The sequence below is a fragment of the Hippocampus bargibanti genome, linkage group LG11 (genome assembly GCF_051943395.1).
Source record: "Hippocampus bargibanti isolate YZ-2025 linkage group LG11, ASM5194339v1, whole genome shotgun sequence".
Lineage (NCBI taxonomy): Eukaryota > Metazoa > Chordata > Actinopteri > Syngnathiformes > Syngnathidae > Hippocampus > Hippocampus bargibanti.
This window is the reverse complement of record NC_142744.1, coordinates 13,004,517-13,026,253: the sequence shown is the minus strand read 5'-3', so window position 1 is coordinate 13,026,253 and position 21,737 is coordinate 13,004,517. Positions and strand designations below refer to the sequence as shown.

Genomic DNA, 21,737 nt, shown 5'->3' with positions numbered 1-21,737 from the left:
AGTTTGATCTATTCAGGATGTTATTTGGGGGGCTTGAACATACACAGTCAGTTGCCTCAGGCTTTACACTTTTCGGGCATTCAATTTTCGAAAGGTGTACCGCATGCGCATAGACCAGCACAAGCGCAGACAACGCTAAGGCAAGCAGCTTCACCATGAAAAATTCATGCTGATTTTCCGCTTTAACGTGCAGGAGAAATGCTGCAAATGAGTGAACAATGTTCTCGCCGCATGTGAACAAAATCTCTACGGTGTTCTTTGGCTTCAAGCCGAGGACTGGCAAAAACATGACATCATTACTGTTGTATTTTTTTTGTCTGAATTGAATTAGGAGGTATGGAGCATCTGACGTTGAGCAAGCTCAGTGTGAGGGGTGCTTGAGAATATTCTCAATCATCCAGGTCATTGAATCGATGGCGAGCGTCTTTGAGAGCAATTTTGAAACCCAAATGGTCAATTTGACTTGACTGATGCTAATCTGACATCCTACCTTTGTCTTCATACTCTAATTTCAAACCCTAAACCAAGTTTGAAACTTTAACTCATTCACTGCCATTCACACATTTATTCGGGAATTGAAAATATGACGGAGAACATCATTCCCGAATTTGTGTGGGTTTAGTTTTTCTTGTTTGGGTGACGATAAAGTGCTGACCATGGCCTCTGGCAATAATTTTTCCATTCCACACGGGGGCAGCATTTCTCTTTTTTCCATGTTAACGCTTTGTTCCAGCTTCAGCTGTTAAAGCGCTATATTAACCAATATGTATGTATTGCATTGTATGTTGGACAGCCGCCCCCATTTTAAGGTCATATAACTCCAAACCCATACAATTTAGGAATTAACTCTTTTCCTCAACTACATCCCGAGAGATTGTCTTCATCTGAACATACTTATGCATTGTCTTTAACTCATTCACTGCCATTCCAAAATTTATTCGGGAATTGAAAATATGACGTGGAGCGCCATTCCCGAATTTATTCGAGTTTTGGTTTTTCTTGCACGGGGGGTGCCGATAAAGCGCTGGTCAGACGTCTGGCAATGGTTTTTTTTCCCCTCCCACGAGGTGGCAGCATATGCCTTATATGTAAATATAAGGAATTAATACTTTTTTAAAGGTTTCTTAAGATGCATTGAATGTTTCTGTCGTACTAAAACTCAATATTCTGTGGGTCCTAGAATTCGAGTGACAATGACAAAAACCCTGGCACCGGAGTGGACACATTTTTGCACATGTCTGGCATTGAATGGGTTAATCTAGGATTGAAACCCTAATTTAATCCAAAAACCCTGTCTGAAAATAGAAATTCTGGCTTGAAAAAGTTTTGTTTGCAACCCTAACAGTGGTTTCAAACCTCAAATTCAAACCCGAACACATTTGATATACACCAAATTCAAACGCAAGTGCTTTTTTTGCACCCTCCAGTGGAACCGCAATTCCACTTTGAAACCCGAAACCAGGTTTGAGTCCCTTACCCTTGTTTGGAACCTGAAAATTAATTTAAAACGCTAAACTCCAGTTGAAATACAAGAGATAAATTAGAATCAGGCACTGACCTGGATCCACTCGCGTACAGTGTCATCGGAAGGCGTCCATCCGTTCTGCCGATAGTTGAGGCGAGAGCGTTCTGGCGACCAGTTACTGTTGTACTGTGACGAGGCGCTGATTTGCCCGGACGAAATCTCACCCGACTCCATGCCCAGAGGCTCCAAGCACGAGAAGTCTGACAACACAAGCACAACGGCAGCCAACGTCAGTGCTGTGACCTCTGCCAAGGCTTTGGCATTCGCAAATGCAAGGTTGGGTTGGCCTTGGAACCTTAATTGCAAACCGAACTCTTGATTGAGCTATCAATGGCTTCAAACCAAATTGTAAACTCATCCCCAATTTTTTCAGCCGTCATCTGTACAAATTTGAAGGTTTCGGACGTTTCGCCTTCTATCCAAGAGGCTTCGTCAGCGAACAGTTTGGATAGGAGGCGAAACGTCTGAAACCTTCAAATTAGTACAGATGACGGCTGAAGAAACCTTCTCATCGATGGACCACTCCTGTACGACTGAGAGTTTACACAGACGTCATCCCCAATTTGAATTCCTAAACCTGGTTAAACACCATACTATGAATCCTTGTTTAAAATCTGGCAGTGAATGAGTTAATTTGAAAGCCGAACTTTGGTTTGGAATGCTGCTAATGAGGTTGCCAAGCTTGGCTTTGAAAGGCTAATGCAGCCTTGACACCGGACTGTGAAGGAAGATCACCTTGTTGCGTATTTCCTTGGGGGAGGCCCGTGTCTCTGATGGTGTAGTTGGCGGAAAATCCCTCCCTGGTGATGGCCGTGTCGGTCGTGATGGTCATGGACAGGATGCCCGTGTAGGAGATGACGCGGCCCGGAGACGTCTGGCCACAGTAGCGTCCGATGTGGGGACCCACTGATGAGCACAAAGTAGAAAACGTCCATGTTGCATTCTGATCTGGATTATTTGGAGTGACCGTCACATTATGAAAGATCCCAAAAAGTGAAACTGCATTGACTCGCTGCAGTGAAAAGCGACACACCAGGTAAAAGACGAACTTCCTGGCAAATCCTGGCTATCCATCATACTTTTTAATTCTAACACTTGCTTGAAACATTAACACTGCCTTATAACCTTTCTTTAAAACCAAACCCTTGCCTTGAAATCACACGTTGAAACGTTCATATTTTGACGTCATGATGGTGCGGCGAAAGTGGCTGCCTTTACAGCAGCTCCTATTTTTATTCTTCTGCTCATTATTTTACCTTTCATAACTTTGCTGTGTAAAAACACCAGTAATAAAGGTTAATCTAATCTAATCTAATCTAATCTAATCTAAATTAATCTAATCCAATCCAATCCAAATGTCAAAGCATATTCCGAACTCTTGTATTAAGGAGGTGATAATTGAGGTCACCACAGCGAATCAGGGTCAGAATAACACCAAATTACTAATTTTTCAGATGATCATAATCATGTAATCATGATGAATATTATCTTTCCAAAAAAAGAAAATCTCATCATAGTCGTGAACAAGGCTCGCACGTCAACTGGCGGCATCCCCCTTTAACACATTGTCACACTCGCAGCCCAGCTAATCTGCCAGGATTAATGTTGTCATCGCTGCCAGATGCGAGCAATGCCGTTCACAATCTGTGACGGATTATGACGGATTATATGTGAAATTACGATAGTTTTGTCAGAGGAGCGGCATTCACGGCGCCAGCCTACGTGCTGTTGTCACTGACGCAATTTGGATAAAGGGATGGTTTTCTATGAGAGAGACATTTATCAGAGAAAAAAGAATGCTAACCCGCAGGATATCCGTCCCAGATCTCCAACCAGTCATAGCGGCAAAGCGCCCCCGGTGGCGGTGTGGTGTCGGGTTCCATGTCAAAACTGTCGAACTCCACCAAGATCTCAGACATCTTGGGAGCGAAGATCATGAAGGTACACTCCAGGTTGTTGGGGTATTTGTCGGGGTAACCCGGCGTCCTGATGACCCCCGAGGGAGCCGTGAAGTTCCTGGAACATTCCTGACCTGTCGGGAACAAGATGGAAAGGAATGCTTTTAATTTGGGAAAAGGGTTTTAAAGCGTCAAAGTGTGTTTGGTCCGGAAGAAAAATTAATGCTTGGGTGACCGCCTCCCGCCACAGCCCCCGAGGGCCAACGCATGTTTTCACATAAATGTCACTTTGCCTTTTAATTGGGGGAAGCAGCTTTTATTTACAGTTATCTCTTGTGATGACAGAAATAATGCCTCTGACTATTTTTGCTGCTTGTTCACGTGCAGCTGGACTCGTTCGCAGATACCTTCAGGCTATCAAAGACAGTCGGATCGTACACAAGTCTCCCAACAACACCAATGCGGAAAACGTGTTGCGTGTTGCGTTTCATTTGGGCTTTCTGCTTGGTCGCTCCTCATCAACTTTCCTTCTCAATCACCACGCTGCCATTTAACGAGACCGCCTGTATCGTTGAGGTGTGTGTGTGTGTGTGTGTGTGTGTATGAGTCACGTTTACTCAGGGTGAGACACTCAACCGGGCTCTGACTTGTTTTTTAGGCCCTTTGCAGACTGAAGCTCTAAGTCAGTTGGTTATATCACAATTTCTCAGTTGTATCGAACAGCATGCGAGGATTCCCAAGTCATGCTGCTATTGTGTGTGTGCGTTTCTCGAGAGGAGTCACACGTAGGGCATGTTTCCCAGTGGGAATGTTCACTTCAATGTGAGACTCGTCATTCAGTAGCGGACCATTCAATGTGTATTTAATGTTCTTTTTATTTGGTCCTGACTCCGAGGCACATTTATCATTAAATACACCGTGATTGTTGTCAAATATACATTTTATGATGGTCTGTGTTTCTTGACCAATCTAGCTTCTTTATTCATTGTTGTCCCCTTTATTTATTTATTTATTTATTTATTTATTTTTATTTATTTTTATACTGTGGATATATATACAGTAAAGTCTCGTTATATCGATATCGGATATATCGATAGTCCCGGTTATATCGATACTATTTCTATGCACGCACGGAGAAAATTACATGCAAACAGGGTCGGATATATCGATAGTCCCGGTTATATCGATATTTTTTCGGACTCCCTTGAATATCGATATAACGAGACTTTACTGTATTATATATTTTTTCAAGAGCACACACTGAGGCTTGAGATTGTACCTTAAAAACACAAATATGTATACAGGAATGGTATAATTTGTGATGAAAAAAAATTATCAGATTATTAGTATTTTTTGCATCAATTCAGTAAATGCTGTGCTGCTTATTATTTATTTATTTATTTCCCGCCGAGGAGAAGACTTCAATTTAAACATCTTTATGTACTAGCTCACCAAGGTGTAAATTCAGCATGCAGGTACGGGGTGAAGACGGGATTCGGAACCCACAAAGCAATTTCCTTTCTATGCACTTGCCGTCAGTTTGACCTGACCCATTTATGTTATGTAACTGTGACTGATGGTGCAGAAACAACAATTTTCCCGTGGAATCGATTAAGTATGATGTCGACAGTAGGCTGAAAACTAGGCTAGGATATATAAGTTGGGTTTTAAAGTGATATTTCTCAAAACGACCATTTGAAAAGTGATTTAAATGGAAATATGGACAATGTTTATTTTCACATTTTTTTTCAAAGTTGCTCGTTTCAAACATTTTTTATACATCCATCCATTCATTATCTGTACCACTTATTCCTCATTAGGGTCGCAGGGGTGCTGGAGCCTATCCCAGCCGTCTTCGGGCACTCGGTGGGGGACGCACTGAATTGTTTGCCAGCCAGTCGCAGGGCACACAAAGACAAATAACCATTTGCTCTCACACTCACACCTGGGGACAATTTTTGAGTGGTCAAATCATCCTGCCATGCATATATAGTATTTATTATTTATTTATACGTTTTTCATATCAGGGTTTTGATGTTTTTCTATATTTCCATAACGTTGCTTTATTATGATTGAACCTTTTGACACACATTCCTCATTTACGGTAAAGAAAGTGATAGACATCATTAATCATGGCAACAAGGTTGGGGTGTTTAAAGGTGAAATAAGTGCGCATACACTCTTCAACACCGCTGCATTCATCATCAGGTCATTCCTGCTGCCTTCAAGGACAAACGGACCATTAGCTAAACGGGCCAAGTATTTTGAGCACCTGTCTGCTACAAACACACGCCGGCAACTTCTCATCAGGGATCGATCCAAAAAAGGTCATCTCTTATCAGATTTGAGCATTCATGTCTATTTGTGGTCATTCAACGGTTGTTAAATATACGTCAGTGGTATTTGGCGAGTGACAGCCTGGTAAACGCAGGATCGATCCCAAGGGAGGCCAAGGAGTCGAAAAGGCAGCGGGAGATGTTGACATTCACACAAGCTCATTAATCACTTTCACTTACAAACTGACTACACACGCATGCCATTTTCCACATTTTTTCCCTCTTGTTTTTGCATCGGGTTGATTTTCACACCAAGTTTTGGGTTGCTTTCCATATTGTTGCATGGATGATCTCAAAATTACTGGAGTTACTGCTTTTTCCGTACTTGAATTTTCTTTTACGTTTTGTTTACTGTTTATGAGATATTCCACATTCCGGTTTTGCATCGGTTTTTTTTCTGTGCCAACTGTTTACTATCATGTGACTGGGTCTTTTTCTATTTACTGTATCTGTACATATTTAATTGTTTTACAGTCTGCTTTCATCGGTTTTCTGAATTTCATTCTGTTTTCAATGTGTTCTTTTAAACTTATTTCTTTTTGTCTATTGTGTTTGTTCCCGTTTGTTTCTTTTTTTCGGTTTTCTTCAGTGTCTCTCCTTTTTGCGTGATTATTCCTGTCACGATCTGGTTGGCGACCAACGGGTGGCGTTGTCGGCCCCGCCTGCACCTGCACAGGTGCTGGTCGTCCCGATCAGTGGCAGACTGCCACGTTCGGATTGGCTACCAACGGGTAGCGCTGTCAGCCCTGCCTGCAGCCTCACAGGTGCTGGTCGCTCCAATCAGTGGCAGTCAAAAGGACTCCCGGCACGACCATTCGTCGTCGGGTCATTGTATGCAATTGTATACATTGTGCATTGTGTATGCAATTGTATGCATTGTGCATTGTGTATGTAATTGTATGCATTGTGCATTGTGTATGCAATTGTATGCTGTGCATGTGTTTGTTTAATCTTAGCAGACTTTTACTCTTGGCTTTTCCTTTGATACTCTGTATTTTTCAGTCCAAATGATTTTAACGTTTTAGATTTAGTTACTGTTGACTTTATTTTAATACAATTTCTCAAATAAAACCACAACCGCCATCACCACCAAACCGTGACATTTCCTCATCCTTTCTATATTATTTTTAAATATTTTCTATGGTTCATCGTTTATCTTTTGTATATCTCTGCTTTATATGACAGTGTTTTTCACGTTTTCTGTGATCCCGATTCATCTATAGCACAAGTGTCAAAGACGAGGCCCGGGGGCCAAATGTGGCCAACCACATCATTTTATTCGGCCCGCAAAAGCAAATTAAGCATGTCAAGTGCCATGATACTTACTAAAGTCCGAACCAAAATTTCAAATTGACAAATGTAAACCATAATAAGAGTCATTATTTTTTACTTCAACAACTAGTTATTCATTAATTTGTTGTGCATTCTAGATGTATTATGTGGAGGGCATTAAAAATTCTAATGGCTTCCCCAAATTCATAACAGCCCCAAAGAGGAAACCGCAAATACAATGTGGCCCACGGCCAAAAGTTTGACACCATCGATCTATAGAATGAAAATTTTTGATAGATTTTATCTAATATGTTTTCTATAATGTAGCTTTCTTTGTGACAGATGTTTTTGTCATTCACTCACTCACTGGCACACACCTGTTTTGAAGACTTCGTAGCGTACGGAGAATCCGGCTCCGTGCGTCTCATAGTCCGAGAGGAACTTGATGAGGAGCTGCTCGCCGCTGGAGATGATGGGTGAGGGTGCAATCTTGCCACAGAACTTGCCCAACATGGGCGCCTGTTCATCCTCACCGTTGTAAACCTCCACGTAGTCGTACCTGGAGATGACATGCTGGGAGATTAGTGTGGGTCGACAAAATAAATAAATACAGCAATAAATAAATACAAAATGCATAAATAAATAAATAAATAAATAAATAAATAATGCGAAAACACAGATTTATTTGCCTCAAAAACACTCCCTGGAACCACAAGATTATTTGAAAAAACTCCATTGCAAGGTTTGAGTTTAATTCCAAACACCACAAAAAACAATTCTGCAGTGCCATCGCATGAGTCTTATAAACGTCCTAACATACCTTTTGAGATCTGGTCAGTCCTTTGGGCAAACCTAGTCGTCTTATGACGATCCACATTCTTGAAGGAGACAGTAAGTGCCCTTCTTTGAGTCAATGCAAAATGCATTAATAGCAATAAAAGAAGCCTTCGCTGGAGGAAAAGCGGGCTAAGGAAATCATATGACATCCCCCAAAGTCACAGGGAACAACGGACGTTTTTACGAGACAACAAAGGGATACTTTGTTCGTGGATGAGCAGCAGATTGGCGAGTAGACGTGTTGAGTGGTGTGAGGCAAATCGGGAAATGACAGATTGGACCTTAAAAGTACAATTAAAGGACAACCGACATCACTTTTTTGTTTCCTAACTGACATCAGAAAAACATTTTATAGCATCTAAAATACCCAAAACACTCAGGATGATATTTTTATTCAAATGCAAAACACCAATAAAAATGACTTAAAGTGTCTAAAATCTGCAAAAAAATTGAGCTGCGAATTGGGTATTTTCAGAAAGTCCCGCCCCCAGTTCATGACGTCACGCCAAGACATCTTGCATTGCTGGTGAATCAAAACAATGGCTTCAGATTCGGAGAATATGCTTTCTTGTTACACAACCAGCTATGAATATGATTCAAATAGTTCTGAAGAAGAAAGCATACGTTTGCAATCGATTAAAGAATTTATTCCGGGCCATTTTGAGGCACGGAATAAATTCTTTAAATGGATTCTTTAAATGGATGGGAAATGGATCACCAAAAAAGAGACAGAAAATGGTGTCCAAGCTCCTGTGAGGAATTAATCAGCCCGTTTCCAAAGGCTGATAAATTCCTTCCATGGAGCTTGGTCGCCCTCTTCTGGTGGCTTTTTGGTGCAACACGAGGTTTTCAGACCAAACAAATACAGCAAAATACATTGACGTGATGGAAGGACTGCTACAATGTGTCTTTTTTTTGGTCAGGGGCATTCCTTCAGTGACGTCACGTACGGACTCGTCACCAACTCAAAAACAAGACTTCCTGAATATTCAGCGCGAGTCTTAAAACGTAAAATACAGCTATATGCGGTGGAGTCTTTGTAAAATATGCTCAGTATAAGTCATTTGAAGCCATTTTACAAATTATGGACACAACTTGTCCGGAGACGTCGGTTGTCCTTTAAGAGAGACAAACTTCTTAGCAGGCGTGTATCTGGAAGGCATTACTACAAAATTCACACTTAACGCCGTGGGTCACACTGATCCACTTTCACTGGAATTATTGGTAAAGGTTTACAAAAAAAGAGGGAACTGTTGTAATGCACATGCCAGACCTTTAGATGGCAATGTGACTCGGATTGGTGAGTAAACTATCGAAATACACGTATATCCATATTCTGCGTGATATCCGTCTCAAACGCTGACATAATTTTTAATGATCCACTCCAATGAGTATGTGAAGAACCTTTCTCTTCATGGCAGCGCAATACAATTTGACTCAATTCAATGAAGAATCAAGACCATTTACTCCCTCTTCTTCTTTTCCTTTCGGCTTTTCCCTTTAAGGGGTTGCCACAGCAAATCAGTGTGCTCCTTCTTCAGAGGTTTGATCCACATTTGTTTTGGCCAAGCTTTGACGTCGGATGCCCTTCCTGACACAACCCTCTGTATTTATCCGGGCTTGGGACCGGCACAAGAATACATATGTCCCTTGGTTGCTACAGAACAAGCAAGACAATTTACTCCAATTTACTTATCTTTTTTTTCTTTGAGACAATCCACTCCATTTAAGATAAATGACAGCTAGTGTGCAACAATTAATGAAATAGTTGAATACAAATCGAATATCTTTTCATTATCAATTCATTGTTTTGATACGTTGTTTCATTTCTAATTGTCCAAACCATCAAAATGTAACTGTAAATATTTTCAGATTGATGTTATCCTCCACAAAAGCGGAATTATTATGTGTGCGTTTTTCGTGCCAAAATAAGACATTGTCAAACATCTTCCTTTTACTTTGGAAAGCAATGATGTATTTTTTTTTCCTGCACTGACAGTTTGAAATAATGTATCAGGATAGTTCGTGAAGAAACAGATGGCCATTATCCGTTTTTTTTGTTTTTATCCAATTGAAATATGAATGAAAAAATTGGACAGATTGTTTGACGATTAAAATAATTGCTCTCTCCATCCTTAAATCCAACACAAATGCCTCACATTAAAATCCAGAATAATTTAATGTAATTCCAGGGAAATTAATTGTGATACGATTACAACACTCCGACCACAACACGCTTCAATTACATCATTTCCTCCAATAACAATACAATATGATTCTACTTCATCGAAATGCGATGCCACATCATTCTCTGGAATTAATTTCCTGAGATAAAAATGCAAAATGACTCATGATTACAACTGACGTTAGTTATGAGATAAAATAATTCATTAAATTTTACAGTCAGGCAACAAGATCTTGTTATATACAATCGAAGGGACGCCGCAGATGGCAAGTAAGCATGTGTGTGTGTGTGCGTGTGTGTGTGTGTGTGTGTGTGTGTGTGTGTGTGTGTGTGTGTGTGTGTGTGTGTGTGTGTGTGTGTGCGTGAGAGCACTACGTCGCCACCTGCCATCACGACACGTGCACCGTCCATCTTTCTCCATCTCTCATCTTCCCCGTGATCACTGGGAAATAAATAAATAAATCCACCTCATTTGCTCTCTCTCAAGCACACACACGCGTGTGCTCCCTTCGACCCTTCTTCTCTCTCATGATGCTCTCAGTCCATTTCCAGCTGATCTATGCAATAAAAGTGCAGAATACACAACTCAGGCAACCCATGTCTGGAAGCGCTGACATAAAACATTCAATCATTAAGAGTACGGCATTGACGCATCAACCTAACAACACACACTTGCATGCAGGCGCAAATTATTTTAATGCATTTTTGCTGTACGATTGTGTTGGACAGGTCGCTTCTACGCCCCACGATGCGATTGATAAAAGGAAAATATGACATTTAGCAGGTAATGTAAAAACACAACGTGGAAGTCCAAACTCAATCACAAAGACATTAAGGAGCACAGCATGACCCTTAGCCTGATGTGATCTAGTAGAGTCTCTAATTGACCCTCCACACTAGAGAGTGGAAAATGGACGGAAGGATGGACATTTTCATGTACATTGTACCTACTACATCAATGTTAAGTCTCACGATTTGGTCGGGACACCACCGATTTTGACCACGATACTAACAATACTCACTTTATAAGGAAACTATTGACACAATACAGACAGATCATTTGTAAGGTGAAACAAAAGAAAATGAAATAAACAAAATACACTTTTATACTAATTGAATGTATAAATAAACAATCAAAGCATTTTGTGTGTTATTTACTTCTAATTTACACTTTTGTAGTGCTCACATTATTTTAACACGCACCACAGAGTCGTGAGTATGAAAATCTTAACATGTATGCTAATATTCTGTTCAAATAATTCTTACTAGGGGGAGGGGTATGGTGGAAAATGTTCCAAAAGTAAATACACACACAAAAAAAAAAAACAATAATAATAATAATAATAATAATAATAATAATAATAATAATAATAATACATTTCATTTATAAGCACCTTTCAAAACTCTCAAGGACACTTTATAAATTACATCTATAGGCGCCTTTCAAAACTCTCAAAGACACTTTAGAGTCATAGGATAATAACTGTTTTTTTCTGCGGGTAAGCAGCAGCACCCAGACGCCCCAGTCTTCATTCAACCACTCAGCCTCACATTGAAATATTCAATACTAAAAAGTAAGCATTAGTGCCAAGTTGAAAGGTGCATTTTGTTTCTCAGAAATCACATTGGGCATTTGTCATTAATTCTTTGGACTTGAATGAGAAAAAAAAGATGAATAAGGCATATAATGTCTTATTACATTTCAATTGAATCGAGTTGCTTCATACTGATGAAAGCCAAGAAAGGCAAAGAAAAAAAGGGTTCGTTGTAATACAACACTCAGTCATCAGCTGCCCTCCAAGGAGGGCAAAGCAATAAACAGTGTATCACTCCCACTTCATTGTGTCAAGTCTGGAGCATCTCCATCCGATACCCACAATAAACAGGGCCCCCGCAACATGTGCCATACAAAATGGACGCTAAACTCACTCACACAAAGCAAGTTGTATTCACCTGAATCCATATACAGTTATGCCTTGAGATGCATGTCACCCAATTTACAAGTTTTGAGATATGAACCATCTTTCAGACCTTTTTTTTTGCTTTGACTTGTCGGCACACACTAGAGATATGAGCGTTGCAGCCAGGCAGTGAACACAACTGACTTAATCTCAGCTTCAGTTTAGCAGACAATGAACAATTAACCTATTGGCCCCCATGACTCCCACCCCAAAAAAAATCCTATTTGATTTGGAGTTTACCGTCAAACTAAGCAAAACAAAATAGAAAACAAAATAGAGTAACAAATAGCATTACCATAGTATATTTCAGAACAAAAGGTGGTGCAATACATGTTTGCAGACAGATTCAGTAACAATATTCACAGGCATATATTCTTGAGTCACAGAAAACCAGATATTCCTGCATCTTGCCAATACCGTTTTTTGTGCCTTGTATTATACTTCCTTCAGATAGGCAATGGTTGCACACCAGAAGGAGCAGCACAAAGTCCACTGAAGTGCAATACTATTGTGAGCTATTTTTCTTCTTGAATAACACATGACAATTTTTTTTTTTTTTAGTTTTACAAAAAACAACATTCCCTTTCATTTTCAATGTGGGAAGATGCCTTGTTTTATGTACTTGATTTTTTTTAATTCAATAACCTCTTTAAATGTACACATATTTCATTTTACAGCACAGGTGTCAAAGTCAAGGCCCGCGGGCCAAATCCGGCCCACCACATCATTTTTTCGGCCCGCGAAAGCAAATCAAACTTGTTAAATTCCATGATGATTGCTAAAATCTGGGCCAAAATTTCATATTTTTAGATGTCAACCACAATAAAAGTCATTATTCTTGACTTTAGATTTGAAAATGAGTTATTCATTAATTTGCTGTGTGCTCTATATGTAATATTTGAAGGGATTTAAACATTCTAATGGGTCCCCCAAATTCATAACGGCCCTCGAGAGGAAACCATAACTACAATGTGGCCCGCGGCAAAAAATGACTTTGACACCCCTGCTTTAGAAGATACACATTGAATGTTTTGTGATGTTGACAATGTGATACAGATTCAACTATTTCCGATGGAAGAGTCTGTGCATAAGTGTGTGTTCCGTGTGTATGTCCGTTTCCCGACAGAAGTTGGCCCCTGAGGCGTTCCTAGCAGACAGACATGACACATTCTTCTCCTTGGGAAGCAACAACAAGACTTGATTGTCCATCTCACTTGTTCACCACCATTTTGGTATATTCCTTGCCGTCATGCTTATTTGAGACAAATCAAGAGTTACTGTATGCCCTTGATGGCCTGATAACAGAATAAGAGTCTCATGATTGGACTGCAATGGCTGTCACAACAGTACGCAGCACATATTTATGCCAGATATCCCCAATCAATAGGCAGAGGAGAGGTACTGTCACGCCATTTTGTAGTGGGCTGCAAAGACAAAACCAAACAACAACAAAAAAGAAAAGGATTCATCAGAGGATGAAAAGTGTTTTCTTTTTGAAATAAATCACTACATTCGAACAGTGCATAGAAGCAAACTGATCTTTCTTCATTGCTGTCACAATGTCATGACAGAACTATGGTCGCCATTTATTAAATTTTGAACTGGAAATTGAAATGTTATTTTGATTACAGTGGTATCTCAACTCACAAATGTCTCTTCATACAAAATGTTATCGTTACGAAACATCTCAACAGGAAAATATGGTTTCATGTTACAAAAAAATGTCAAGATAGGGAAGGCGATGAAAACGTCTCTTCAGCCGTCAACTGTACATCATATGTACTTCTGTTTCAAAGAAGTACAGATGATGGCTGAAGAAACTTTTTCATTGGTGGAACAGTCTTGTCCGACTGAGAGCTTACACAGACAAGATAGGGAAGGTAAAACTACAGCATGACCTCGTACTTCTAGCTCCAGGTTTCAGGAAATTATGCACTCTCACATTCATTTTGCAGTAATCTAACTGTAACATGTATCTGTTACATATTTTGATGCATTTTTCATGCTTTAGAAAACATTTCTGTTTGAATTTTGGACTGTCTTGGAACGAATTAGGGCATCTATATGGAAAAAGGATCTCTACAAAATTTTCTAGTGAGAAATTTTCTCCCAGAGCCAATTAATTTCTTAAATTGAGGTGCCACTGTACGTTACTTTGTTTCATTGCACCAGATGTCAAACGTATTGCTAAAATGACTGACGATAAAGAAGTCAAGACTTGAAATCTTGATGGCCCGATAAGAGAATAAGAGTCTCATGACCGCACTGAATTTGCTGCCGCAGCAGTGTACACTGTACACGGCATATTTATGCTTAAGAGTAAATCAGGACTCACAAGACAAAACCAACATACAGTATTTTTATTCTAAATGTATGTTTAGAGCCAACTAGAAGCAATGAAACTGAATGGACGAATTGATTCTGTTGACCTTTCACGTTCTGAATTTATAATGTAAGCCATCATTACTTTTTTTCATAAACTTACGATCAACTGTCAATTTTTGATTTGGATTGATTAAATTATGCTTTGAAGGTGTTTTCATACATTAGATTTGTTTGTAAAGAAGAAAATATATTTTGACTTAACTGAGCGTGATTGTGACTGCCTACATGAGAGTCCATATAATAATCCATTTGTTTCAATTAATAATTTGTTGTTTACCTTAGAATATTCAGTCTTTTATGAGGGGGAACTTTTATCAATTACATGTGTGGCAATGTTCTTTTACTGCAGCAGGATATCCTGAAGGCATGACAAGTGCACGTGAAGAGGAATAGGAAGTTGAGTTTAAGGAATAGAAAGTGGCTTGGTGGAGGCCACAAAAGAAAAAATACCTGTTTGAAAAGCCTTGAAAAGTAGACGTGGATTGGTGAGGTAGGAGATTACCAAGATGTTTTACAGTCACGCTGAGTTTGATATCAGAGAATAATCAATCCACTGTCCTTTAAGCACTTGTTGGAATCTATGTTGGGATTGATGTTGCCTACCCGTTGTGGCTCAATCAAATAGAAAAATAAAAAGACATCCGGAATTATCCCTCCACCGACGCATGTACCCGAATGTGCACATGCACTTTTTTCTTCCCTTGCTGCTCTGCGAGGATTGGCACTTTGGCGGCGACGCTATTTCAGATGTGCGATGAGACCAAAGTGTGACCGCCGCCGTCTGTTCGCTTTTGGCGTTGACTTGTTTTGCTTATTACAAAAGGTGAAGCAAAATACTTTAATCACGTCGAGAAGGCCACTTCCAACATAGGCCTTCAGTGATGCAAAATATCTCAGATAGGTAGCTATCTGGCTGATTAGCTGGCTGTCTGTCTAGCTAGCGAGCTATCTGTCTAGCTAGCTATCTATCTGTCTATCTAGCAAGCTATCTGTCAATCTAGCAAGCTATCTGTCGATCGAGCGAGTTATCTGTCTATCTAGCGAGCTATCTCGTTAGTTATCTGGCTAGCAAGCTTCATTGATTCCATGCCTGTCCCTGAAAACAAAAACACATTTGCATTCAATTTAATTAAACATTTCAGGTCATTTGTAGCATTTGCTGAGATGGTGGGTGACCAAGTAAGATTACCGGAGTGGCGCTGAAGGCAACACTATATTGACAAGTATTTAAATTTGGATGGATATCAAGAAAGCTACACAAGACTTTAAAACAAGTGATTTCATGTGGGGTGCCCTGCAGTTGTTTGGAAACCGGTTCAGGGTATCCCCCGCCTACCACCCGAAGATGGCTTGGATATGCTCCAGCAACCCCCGCAACCCTAGTGAGGATAAGCGGATCAGAAGATGAATGAATAAATGAATGAATGACATTTGGGACAATCACACGGTTGTTGTGTGAGGAAATTTTTCATTTGAAGTTTTCCTGAGGGCAACACAAGGATAGATCGAGTGCTTAAAAGAGAAAAGATACACAATTGCTAGTTAATAGATGTGAATATAATTGTAGCTTGAAAACTAGAAGAATTAAACATTTAATGACAGTGGGAACAATGAGTGACTTTTGCCAAAAAATTTTTGACTGACTTTGAAGGCAACATAGCGAGCAAGATTCTCCTCATCTTGTCTTTGCCCCGCTTCTCTGCGACATAGTTGCAACGTTTGACGCCCTCCCAAAAACAACGGCAGTGCTGCCAAGTCAGAGAGCTTCGAGCTACAGACTGGCTTCATCATCCAACACAAACACACAACAATGTAATCATGATGAAGGCCGCCTCAAACAACAAAACACTGAGTTTTTGGGTGGGCTGTAACAATCATACATTTGACTTGAATAGCAAATTACATACACTAAAGGCGAGTTGGAATTCTGAAATTATTGAGAAGAAGCACATGCTACCTATGACTCTCAGAGGACAAAAGTATTGATAAACAGATTTTCATCCATCAGAAGTTCAAGGAGAGTCCCTTAGTTTACTTCTCTTAGGTGTACCAATACTCTTACCCAAGCCCCACATTTTCTTCAATTTGTCCATGTCTCGCAATAATGTTGTTCACATTGTCTTTTCTGGTGTCTCAGAAACTTTGTCCAAACTACAGTATTGTCCCAATATATGAGATCAGACACATTTTTTCCACCAAAGCCAAAAGCAAGTCTTGTTTATTCTGTTGTGATGATCAAACATACCTTTACCCCCTCCCCTTCACGTGCCTTCACGCTGACCCCAGACACACACAGAGAAGATGACATCAAAAAAACAAGAGCCCTTTCTTTATGAACTGTGAATGTGTGTATGTGTACATATGTGTGAGCGTGTCCATAAAGAAGGGGCTCTTGTTTTTTTGACGGCGGCTCTTCTGTCTTCTTTAAAGGGCTCCATAAAGGCCTGGTGAGTAAATCACAGCCACACAGATGGTCTCCCCTTCACTACTATCGGATCGTGTTGCAGACCCGCGGGACTCATAAGCATTAGCACCGTGGACGATTTGTACTTATTTGTTTTTTTTTCTTCTCCCCCCTCTCATATTTTGTAATAATCCAATGAGTGTGCGTGGGTGACGCAGTGAGCAACAGTGCGACTATGCCATAACACCTCCAATCTGATGAATCAGACTGCATTGGTTTTCATTTTTAATGGATGTTAATTCTGCTAAGAGAAAACTGCTGATTCATTGGAATTCTATTGAGAATGACAAAGACAGAACCAAAGGAGGCTGCTCAACAGCTCTCAGATGAACTTAGTCTTAACTTTGCTGTTAGATGCCATTATGAGCTCCTGGCCTTTCTACAAATTAGAGCTTCTGCCAATTTCCCTCAAATAGATTTTTTTTTCTGAATACACAATGGTGTTTAGTCACTTCACAATTTTGTGTTGATGTTCCAAGATGCTACACCACTTGTTATTCCGCAGAGACCACCAAGTTTCATGACGTTTTAAATCATCTCTGCATAACATTCCCTTTTTTCCTCATGTAGACTGTGCACAAGCGGTTTCCCCAGTGTTGTTTCCAAAAGTGTTTGCATTTAGGAGAGCTATGCCGTTAAAATGCGTTGTTTCATTATCACAAAACAATCTCGCTTTTTCCCCCTCGAGTAGACATTTCGCCGCACTGCAAATGTTTTGTGCGGCCATGCAATGCCATTTATTACTTTAGCTCTCTCTGCCTTATTTCTTGCCATCATATAAACAGAGTCCTCAACAACTATTAGCGTTCCAGAAGAGTGACAAATGGGCTCTTCATATGGTGTTCGAGAAGAGTGACGCCTCCGTTATTTGTTCTGTTCTACAACCTGAATTGAGCTTGGAGGTTGCATACCATTTTCAAACACTCATCTACCTAGATAAGACAGTCACAATTCTACATACAGATCGCTTCGAGACACAGGACATGACGAATCCAGCTGAATGTCTTCAATCAGTATGATACTTTTTGTTTTCAGGGTTGAATGTTGATCTTCGAGAGAAACGTTCTCCTCTCAATTTCCACCAAAGAGGCAAAGACATTGTTATCCACTACAATCAAGCAGGAAGCACAGAATCCTCAGAACCTCATTTCCTTCTGCAGATGTGCACCCCCACTCACCCCACTCACCCCTGCACCCCCACTCATCATCGAGACTCACCCTGCACCGACTTGTGACAGCTGCAGTAAGGCTCAGCAACCAATGGGTGGCAGAGCAACCCGTGGTATCAAAACTGTGAAAGTACTGTAAGTGTGTCCGCGCGAGCGTGGACACGCGTACAGGCGCGAAATCTTACTTGCAGTCTCGGTCTTCCAGGTCGAAATGCGGGTTGAAGTTGATAAGAATTTTCTGACCCGGCTCGGGTGCCGTGATGACCCAGGCGCACTGCTGCGAGGGTGGGTAAGCGCCAGGATAGCCCGGGGAGGTCAGGTATCCCGGGGAGTGGATGTCAATGGCTCCGCCGCACTTGTCTGGAGAGAAATGTCACAGTAAATGCCCATATTTGACGTTTTACATAAAACCAAAATGTATGACAATGACAGAAACGGGCGCCTCCTCCGAAGTGCCACTTTGAAACAGAATTGGACTACGCGTTTGACTCGGTGACATGCATGGACTGGAACCCGCTCGGGAACGCACCGGTCTGGGTGAGAGCAGCCGCCAGGGCGATTTGGGTGAGAAGGAAACGGAGAAGGAGAACCCAAAGCGGTCCACCCCGCGTCCTTCTGCTCCGCTGCAACATCCTGACCAAGAAATTCTCCCCCTAAATACTTGTCAGTTGTCGCCCACAAAGTAATAATAATAATAATAATAATAATTAAAAAAAAATAAAAACAGAGGAAATGATCTCAAAGTAAGACGTCCATCCTCAACTTGACATGTCCTGGGAGGTGAATAATCCAAAAACTGGAAGAATAAAAGGAGGAAGTCTGCAAGGTCCAAGCGACAGGTACGCAGGTAGCCACCCGCAGAGGAGCATCGGTGAGCGGGGAACCCTCCTCCAGAACCGGGTGTCGGAAATCTGGAGCAGTGACCGGGACGATTCGACCCTCTCGTCAGCTCGCTCAGGCAGACAGTATCGCCCGCTCACTCGCCTCCTCTCTCCGGAGCCTTTTCTCCGCCCCCCTCTCCATCCGTCACAGCGTCGATGTCGGGGGCAAACTGTGGAATTTCCACTCCCACAAATCCAGCTGCGAGGCGGCCACCAATGAACGAGAGCGAGGCTCGTACATGCGACGGAACACCCTGAGAAATATCCACCACCAGTTTTGCAAACAATATGTCTCCCTTTCCTTCACTTTGTTCAATTCGCACTATTTTTGCACAACGTGTACAATTTCAGTGTTTCTTTCATCACAAAGTAAACACTTCTAAGAATGCTCTGTCAGTCACACAAACACAACCAATCGTGATTAAACAGTGAAAATTATCCGCTGTATATTGCCTTTGTAACCTAACAAGTTATTTCCGGTTTTGAATCGTCAGTGGACAGGTGGCCGACTCAAGGTGACATTAGAACTTCATTTTGAAGGTGGACTGTCCCATGATCTCTCATAGTGACTTAAATTGTATGCATTCCGTTTCAGAACAATAAACAACTCTGACGAATTTCTAGTATTAATAAATACGATAAAATACAAATTATTGTGAGCCACATCTACCGTAAAACGAAGTATTTCTCCCTGGGTGAAAGCCGCACCCCTAGAAAAAAATTACATTGCGGTTGCCTAATTGCCTTTATTTTCCGGTGGGTCGTGAAAACTTTGTGGCGACATGGAAAACGGGGCAATAACCACCACAGACATCTGTGAAGCCCCAACCAAATCCCCACCAAGATTTTGTTTGATATTCTAAAAAAACGTTTTGCCCACCCTTTACTGAGCCTTGAGATACATTTTAAGTTTAAAAACCTTACAGGACATCACCCCCAAAAAGTGTGTGTACATGCGTTTCTGCCATTGACTATATATATATATATATATATATATATATATATATATATATATATATATATATATATATATATATATATATATATATATATATATATATATATATATATATGTAACGGAGTTGTGCGCTTAGATTATTAAATTATGAAGGAAGTGACGCAACGGCGCACAGTGTGGCACTATGTCCCGCCCATAGTTTCCAGAACAATCTCGAGGAGATTCAGGGTGAGTCGCAATTTGCTGTTGGTCTTGATTAACGTGCATTTTCATGACAATATCTTATTTTGTTTCCCCTTTTGTACTGTCTAGTGTTATCTAATTAGTTCCCTTATTCATTTCGAGTCCAGATTACTTTTTGTGTCATTATTTACTTCACGTTTTGTCGAGTGGAACTTTGGAGCACATGTGCTTTTCTATTGCGCAGTTAATCACAAGACGAAACCCATGCGACTTCACCCATCCCTTCTGCCATACTGTGTTGCAGGTAATAATTGTTTCATTTCGTTTTTATTGAACAATATTTAGTTTCTTGTGTCGTGTTTCATTTGCCCGTGAGTGTCCGTGGCGGGTTGAACTGTGCGCCAGCCATTACAAGCGCACCGCGTGTTCTGCCGAGTCTCCGCCCATGATGCGTTCAGGGACATCTTGTAAATAACAGTGAACTTGTGTTGTATTCTCTTTTTCTGTAAATAACCACCATACGATCACACGTTAATTCTGTTTTGTTATCTACAATGTTTTGCATTTGAGAACAATCTCGAGGAGATTCAGGTTAATCACAAGACGAAACCCATGCGACTTCACCCATCCCTTCTGCCATACTGTGTTGCAGAAATAAAAGAAATAAAAATACACATCCACGCGTCTCGTCTTCATTAATACGGCAGCATCGTGGAGATGAAGACAGTCACTGTTGTGACACCCGTCATATATATAAATATATATATATATATATATATATATACAGTAAAGTATCGTTATATTGATATCGGTCATATAGATAGTCCCGCTTATTACGATACTATTTCTATGCACGCACGGAGAAAATTACATGCGCGCAGGGTCGGATATATCGATAGTCCCGGTTATATCGATATTTTTCGGACTCCCTTGAATATCGATATAACGAGACTTTACTGTATATATATATATATATATATATATATCTATATACTTTATATATATATATATATATATATATACAGTAAAGTCTCGTTATATCGATATTCAAGGGAGTCCGAAAAAATATCGATATAACCGGGACTATCGATATATCCGACCCTGTTTGCATGTAATTTTCTCTGTGCGTGCATAGAAATAGTATCGATATAACCGGGACTATCGATATATCCGATATCGATATAACGAGATGACTGATATATCCGATATCGATATAACGAGACGATATCGGATATATCTGTTATATATATATATATATAAATACATATATATATATATATATATATATATCTTTTATACACACACAAAAATAGCTAACTAAGTGAATGCATTAATATTCATTAATTTAATTAATTTTCCAAACACTGAAAATCCTACGACCACACGACTATTGAATATAGCGTTTCCACAACCCCAGGTTATCACAACTCAACAGCGACAGAGATGATTTTTCAGACAGATGCTAATCTTAATATATTGACAACAGAACCTGTTGTGCTATCTGACCTTTCCACCACTAATGAGTCACCAGTGGTGGTGGAGGCAACTTTGATTACGTTGAAAACAGAAAAGCCCTCATGGAAATTCCATTGCATTCTCACTATCCCAGTAAAAATTTGCATGGAAGCGTCATTTGCTGAATTGTTCATTTCGGCAAAAATAGACTGTAATATAAAAACACAA

General features: G+C 40.3%; 1 protein-coding gene and 1 long non-coding RNA gene across 2 annotated transcripts in view; one reads left to right on the top strand and one right to left on the bottom strand.

Annotated features, from left to right (window-relative positions):
- LOC148891661 (neuropilin-1a-like) overlaps positions 1–19,325 on the bottom strand; it is a 46,886-nt gene extending 27,561 nt beyond the window's left edge. The window contains exons 1-6 of the mRNA XM_089007563.1: positions 18,562–19,325; positions 18,218–18,392; positions 7,409–7,590; positions 3,330–3,557; positions 2,261–2,431; positions 1,559–1,725 (exon numbers count right to left, since the gene is read on the bottom strand). Of these exons, the coding sequence (XP_088863689.1) occupies positions 1,559–1,725; positions 2,261–2,431; positions 3,330–3,557; positions 7,409–7,590; positions 18,218–18,392; positions 18,562–18,664 (1,026 nt within the window). The 5' untranslated portion in view covers positions 18,665–19,325. The remainder of the gene's footprint in view (positions 1–1,558; positions 1,726–2,260; positions 2,432–3,329; positions 3,558–7,408; positions 7,591–18,217; positions 18,393–18,561) is intronic.
- Positions 16,688–18,601, top strand: LOC148891662 (uncharacterized). Its single transcript, XR_016116380.1, has 4 exons — positions 16,688–16,846; positions 17,899–18,167; positions 18,238–18,317; positions 18,465–18,601. It is a non-coding gene; the product is annotated as an uncharacterized LOC148891662 (long non-coding RNA).
- Positions 19,326–21,737: the final 2,412 nt, after the last annotated feature.